Source organism: Colobus angolensis, unplaced genomic scaffold (genome assembly GCF_000951035.1).
Source record: "Colobus angolensis palliatus isolate OR3802 unplaced genomic scaffold, Cang.pa_1.0 Scaffold100, whole genome shotgun sequence".
NCBI lineage: Eukaryota > Metazoa > Chordata > Mammalia > Primates > Cercopithecidae > Colobus > Colobus angolensis.
Genome location: NW_012110920.1, coordinates 7173830 through 7180933, shown reverse-complemented (window position 1 = coordinate 7180933; position 7104 = coordinate 7173830). Strand labels below are relative to the sequence as shown.

Genomic DNA, 7104 nt, shown 5'->3' with positions numbered 1-7104 from the left:
TACTGTTCTTACTCCATCAATAATTTACATCTTCCATAGCCTACTTTTTCTTCCACTGGGAAGACTATGATGTCATTCAGTATCCCCACTCATCTTCATATTGACAAACCCTTTCTCCTATTGGTACTATCTTAATTTGCAGTTATTGATCATGCTTCTGATTCACTTGATAAGTGAAATGAAAATGATGACGGTATCAAGCAAATCATTTAACCAACAGCCCTGGGCATCTTCACTAGGTTGGATGAAACTGCCTTACCAGGCCCTACATTTAAACATGTGTATATTAATCAGGTAGTCTAGATATTTTCTCATGGGGTTTTCTTTCTTTTAATTGTGATCCAATTTATTACTCTTGTCAGCAAATACAATATTGTTGAGAATTCACTAATAAGATAATACGCAAATGGATTTCAAACAAAATGTGGATTGTTCTGAAGACACAAGAATACAGAAGAAAGCTTCTGAAAGATAAGGCAATATTATATTAAACAAAGTCTTTACTGATTTGACATACATTTTGTTTACTGGGCAGCAATAACTACCTTTTGCAGCTCATTTGGGAGACAAATAAACCCCATAACTCCAGGTTTAGAGGCTCCCATAAATGCTGGTCAATTGTCATATTTGGACTATACCATTTTATTAGAAAACTTAGGGGATTTTAAAAGAATATGAAAGCGGGTTGTCTTTTTCAGGTTTCTGAGCCAACACCTGCTCCCTACCAGTGGGTCCCTATTTGCTATAATTACTGAGATAGAAGATTTTGCTATTAAGCTTTCATGCAAATTTAAGCACACAAAAAAGCAGTCGTACTGTCTCGTACATTAGATTCAGTAGAGTGAAGTGGGTCCCCTGAGCCTTATTTAATCCTTTTCTAGAAGAATAGACAACTTTTTGGGAGTAATTACTATAGTTGTGTCAATCTACAGAAACAAATGTATATTTTGCTGTGTGTAAAGGAGAACAGCAGCAGAAAGCACCCAAACCAAATACAATATCTAGTAAATACACAGAGGAGAAAAATAATCCTAAACTTATGAAATGTTTCTCCGTTCAGTTATCTGAAAAAGCCAGGGCACCTTTGCCTTTACAAATGAATATACGTATATGTATTTATGTTGTATGTGTGTAAGTGCACGTGTGTATACAGATACACACACTCATATAGATAATTTATAATCTTTGAGGACTTGGCAGCTGGGGTGGAGGTAGGGTCTTTCCAGAAATATTAAAAAACTGTTTATTAATTTTTGGGCCATGAAGGATTTGATACTTATACCAGATAAATCCCTAGGGATGTATCAAATCACACACACAATTCTGGGAATAGTCTGAAAACAGGTAGATTTAACAAATAACAGTTAGGTCTTTTTCTAAGAGTGAAAGCACCAAGCTGGTCTTACTAATGTGTTTCACTAAGCTCTGTTACAGTTACAAATAAGACTATAACTCTTTTTATTAGGAAGATAACAGTTGTTAGCAATGTAGTCAGTTGTTTCAAAGTCAGAAAAGATCACTGTAGCTTCAAATGCCTAAGTCCAATTTCTCAGTGAAATCTACATCCCCTCTTCAAGTCTTTTTTCATACTGTTGCTGAAAACACTTAAATGAGATATTTTGCCATTTGATTCAGGTTCTAACTCTTACTCATTTATTTAAAAAATCCTGGAAAAAGCTCATTGATATAACAATAAAAGATGGTTTTTTCCCTTTAATGCAGCCCTGTAACAAACATTCTCAAACCTCATGTCATCCAATATAGCATTTGTATTTTTTCTTATAATTCATGTGCATGAATGCATAGAGCTGCCATTTTTTAAACTAAAAATTACAGAAGTTCACGGTCTTTTTGGATTTCTTTTAAGGCCTTTCAGTATAGCCAAGCTGAAGTAATATCTATGCATTGTTTTGTTATTATGGTAATAACAAGTTCTAGTTTACAATAATATATAGTACTTAGTTGGGACTAGAAGCAATGATATACTGCTTTTTAGGAACTGGTAAATAGTAGGTTTTTGTCTATTTTAACTAGAAATGAAAAGGAGAAAAAAGAAACTATTTTTAATATATATAAAACATACTCCAATAAAGTATATGCATAAAATGATATATTAGGTAAGAAGTAAAATTAAAAAGAAAACAGCTTCTAATATTCCTGATTAGAGTTCCTAAATATAAAAACAAATGAAAGTGCCTTGACATTAAAACAATTAGCACATTATACAACTTTTACATACTTCAGAGGAAATAAAGATGTTGCGACACTGTTCTGAGGAATCTTTACATTTATAAAAATTGAAGGCTTAATTTTGCAAATACAACTTTCAAGCTGTATGAGCAAATTTAACTTACATGAAAGGCACAAGATGACATCACGTTGAAGAACTTTATCTGTAAATTTCATAAAGTCTAGTCACAAGTTACTAGAAACTTCATAAGGAATCTCATAACTGTTTTTAACATGATGTTCCAATTCAAACTGAGAACTGGATAGTCTTTATATCACAAATATAAATTGAAGTAAGAGTGAAGATTTAGAGAGAGAACAGTTTCTTATTTTGGATGCTACCTGCTTTACGCAGTGTTGGTTACTAAATACTCAGAGCAGAAAATTAAAATTGAATTGTTTTCCATTTTCAACAGCTTATCTACTGTATTTTCAGTTTGTAAAAAATGTATTTTCACACTACTGCAATTCTGAAGAGTCAACCACTGAAAGAAATTTTAAAGTAAAGTCCTGCTCTATTAGCTTCCTACATTGGAATACAAGAATACAGGAAGTGCTTTCAACAGAAAGTTACGTAGTTCTACAGTACAACCTGTCTAGAAGACTTGCAAGGGACCAGTACAGTGACTTGGTCTCTTTGGATCAGGCAAAAGCGGAGGCAAATGAAAAATGAGCTTTTAAAAAAATAACATATTAAAAAAATTCCTGTATGAAAAATGAATACTTGTTTGCACTTAGATTTAGTGCTATTGAGAGGAAGTGAGGCACAATGAAACTAAGTGCACAAAGGGAACATGTCTGAAATAAAACAATTTTCAGTGTGACTGAAACCCTTCACCATTAGATATGACTTATGATAGAGTTGGAGAACTACTTTTTCATATTAAAGAACATTACAAACACCAGGGACTGGCCAAACTATGTTTTATAAATAATACGTAGGGTGATATTAAAATTGCATTGCAACTAAAATTCTGGTTTTTAAAATCACTTATAATTTTGATTTTTCATAAAATGACTGGCTCTTTTGCTAAATTAAAATTAACTTCAAATCAAAAACATCTTATTAAATTTCTGGAGGGCTGTTAGTTTAGCAATGATAATGTATGTTTTTCAGTTTCCCAAACAAGCTCTACTAGATACACATATTTTCTTCATTTATGTCAGTATGAGATGTTCTTTCCATAAAACTTAAAGCATTTTGATAGAAGGTTGAATATGATTCTTCAAAGAACAGTTCTTCTAATGGTGACTTGGTAGAAACAATAATGTTGGAATTGGAAATATGCTGCCTTGGATGATAACTGTTTGCTTATTCTATCCATCATGACTCTAGCAACGCATGCCATCTACATACTTGCTGTCCTTTTGACTCTTTCATTTCAGTCCAGTGATTGAGTTCTTCTTCTCCAGAGCTGTTTAGACCTAAAGAAATCCAGCCTATCATCTCCTTTCTTTTCATGCTGCGTTTGTTATACACAGACAGTATGAGTGTCACATCAGAAAGCTGAAATAGGGCCACTTGAAAAACAAAAGTTTCCTTGTATACTGGATTTGGCTGCCCTCTGCGAATGGATGTCTTGCATTTGGACATCTCTTGACCCATGGAATTCAGTAGAGTTAACTTAACATATGTATCTAAAGAAGAAAAAAACAACATACCACAAATATCATTTGAAACAAACTCAAAACAATTTTCTTATAGGTTAAGAAAATTAAGTATTTATACTTTATAAGGATATGGTGTATACCATGTTTAATGGAAATTCAACCAATTCCATTTTGATGTAGATGCTTATAATATGTGACAAATACAGAGAATGCTAAGTAGGCCAAAGATATTTTGGGAGTAATAATATCTTAACCTTACTATTTCTATGTAATAGTTAGAATTTAAAGGTATACCTCATAATCCTTCCTCCACCCTCCCACCCTATCCTTGACCTCCCACTACCCTCCCCGGCCCATTCCCCTTCCCATTTAGCTTCACTAAGCAGGACATCATAGCATTAATAAACACTTAGCAAGCTCAATTAGCCACAACACTGTAAAGCATTCCACTGTTTTCAGAGAATAAGAATAAACAAACAAATAGAAATGAAGGCAAATGGTGAAGAGGAAAAGAAGAAGACAAGAATGCAAAGATGACATCAAAACAGCTTAGGATGAAATGTCAAAAAAAATCTCTGCATGGATGTGGTTTTTAAATATACTTTAAAAACATTTAAGGGCAAAAATGAAGCCAAATGCATTAAGGGTTCAAAGTTTAGCAAACCAAGTAAAACTTTTGCCTGGTTTCATGCAAGAGTACATTTAATGTGCTTTCAGGATAGTTAAAATACAATAGGATTGTTTTTTGGCACAAATTTAATGTAAAATTTTAAGAATGATATCTGAACTACTTTTATGAATTACAAAAAAAATTGATGTGATGTTTAGTGTACGAAGTGAAACGTAACAGTTCATTGCCTGATTATTTGGGAGACAAATCCTCTCTTTGTAAGACTGTGTTTTCAAGTTTTTTAGACTCATGCAAATGATCTTCAGCATGGTGATCCATCATGTGTACTTCATATCAAAATTCCAATTAATTTTAAAGAAAATTACAATATTTATCAGGAAATATCTATTTCTGTTGTATGAATCAAAGTACAAACGAATGAAAAAATAAAAATTTTTATTTTAAAAAGTTTTGCTTATTTCTTATATGCTCTGAATACCATCATCCATAATCAGAGATAAATTCTAAGTTAGTTTTATTTGAAGTACCACAGATAATAAATGTGCATTGTTTTGGAAACCAACATGGTGGACAGCTTCACTGCTGGCAAGTTTTAGGGTATTTTGGTTTTGCATGAAAAGACAACATCCAATTAGCCTCTACAGGAACTCACCTCGGATTATATAAACCTGTCCACCTATCAAGTGTTTTAGACAACAGAACAGTCCATCTGACAACAGGGGGTGGAAAGCAGTAAAAGAAATAATGACCAGATGTCAATCGTTGGGTGAAAGAGGGTCAAAGGTTAGAATTAAAGAGGAAATACTGTTCACTGGAGTGGAAGAACACAAAACTTTAGCATTTTAATTCAGATAGAGGACTGAACAAAAGGGATGTTGGGTAAATTTCATGGGATGAGAATTTTTAAGGTTATTGGGTAATCTTAAACAAAAATTACACTTTTTTAAAGGGGGACATATTTTTAATGATATCCTCTTGGTCTAAAGCACATTGAACATAGAATCATGCACATTATCAAAGTATAAAAGACTGAATAAGAGTAATTATAAGGATCATCAGAATTATTATTATGCTTATTATTGCTAAATTTAAAATTTATCAATTTAATATTTCAAATACTTTTACTACTCCCAATATATATAAATTAATTATGCAAAACAAAATAGGAGTATTGAAATTTTTGCTCTTGAATATTGCTCTTTCTTTGGAAAAATGGGGATTATTCAGTCTATAACATAGTTCAAAGCTTATAACCTAGGTATATATGAGGGGCTATAATCTTATATAATATATACTGTTTAGCACAAACTGTTAAAACTATTTTATCTTTTACTTTATAAATATTCCACTTTCATAAAATGGCTTTAAATTGACTTATACTTACTTTCTAGTTACCTCCCACCTAACACCATGAATTATCCTTATACTGAAGGTCTAATGGTAAAATAATGGCAATTGCTATAACCTACTCTGTAACCTGAAACATTGACTCTATCTTGCAGATGTTAATCTTTTGTCATCTGTTTATTATCCATCCCTGCACTTGGCCAGACCTCCCTTTTAGTTGTGATCCTTGTTGCTCTGTTTCTATCAGAGTGACTACAGTAAGGATAGAAAGGCAAACGTATCATTTCATTCTATTTTTTAGTATCTCCAGCTAAATATTTGTGAAAAAATGTAGTAAATTATTAGTTAAAGCACAAGTGGCAAATTGATAACCCGGGGCTCAATGTGACCCTAAACAATGTTCTATTTATCCAGTACAGTGCTAACAATCTGTGAATCTCAAAGTCTTCTGGCAGGGTGTGTACTCTCGTGTTTGTCACAGGCCTCACCATCTCCCCATCTTTCACCTATGAGTTTTACTTATTTCAGTTATCCCCCAGGCCTTTTGAGTTTGCATTCTAAGTGTATACTAATGAAGATGATCAAGTCACACTACCACATCTGTTTATTCTAGAAATTGCTTCTTTTTTCCCAATTTCTCCTTCTGAAATGAGAAAAGGGACAATAATAATTCCATCCTTCTTTTATGCACCTTTATCTGATTTGAGTCTCACAATTACCCTGTGAGATACACGACCTTAATTTTACCTATAAATAAACAGACTTAAGGGAGTGAGATCAACTGTCCAAGGGTAGCAATATGAATTTAAGCCTTCAGACTTTTAATTCAGGGATAGATACCTTCTATGATATATGTACGAAGCAAGCTTTCCAATATTATTTCCAAAATTGTTTTCCAGTATTATAATATATTATAGTAACGTTTTACTTCCATTGAATAAATAATTTTTATGACAACTAGAAAGAGTTAATTTAATTCAAGGGTAAAAAAGTTACTCCTTTATTTTCAAAATTTTAATTAATTAATTAATTGATTATTATTACTTTCTTAGACGGAGTCTTGCTCTGTCACCAGGCTGGAATGCAGTGGCGCGATCTCAGCTCACTGCAACCTCCACCACCTGGGTTCAAGCGATTCCCCTGCCTTAGCCTCCCAAGTAACTGGGATTACAGGCATGCGCCACCATGCCCAGCTAATTTTTTGTATTTTAGTAGAGGCGGGGTTTCACCATGTTGGCCAAGATGGTCTCGATCTCCTAACCTCATGATCTGCCCGCCTCGGCCTC

At 33.1% G+C, this 7104-nt stretch overlaps 1 protein-coding gene across 5 annotated transcripts in view; it reads right to left on the bottom strand.

The window, feature by feature from the left end:
- Positions 1–2044: 2044 nt before the first annotated feature.
- Positions 2045–7104, bottom strand: part of SYT14 (synaptotagmin XIV) — a 224936-nt gene continuing 219876 nt past the window's right edge. For 3 of the 5 annotated variants that reach the window (XM_011938208.1, XM_011938188.1, XM_011938201.1), the window contains one exon: positions 2045–3867. In XM_011938208.1, coding sequence (XP_011793598.1) covers positions 3554–3867 — 314 coding nt within the window. In that variant the 3' untranslated portion in view covers positions 2045–3553. Of the gene's footprint in view, positions 3868–5123; positions 5181–7104 lie in introns of all 5 variants that reach the window. The other 2 variants (XM_011938182.1, XM_011938195.1) reach the window with 1 other exon arrangement.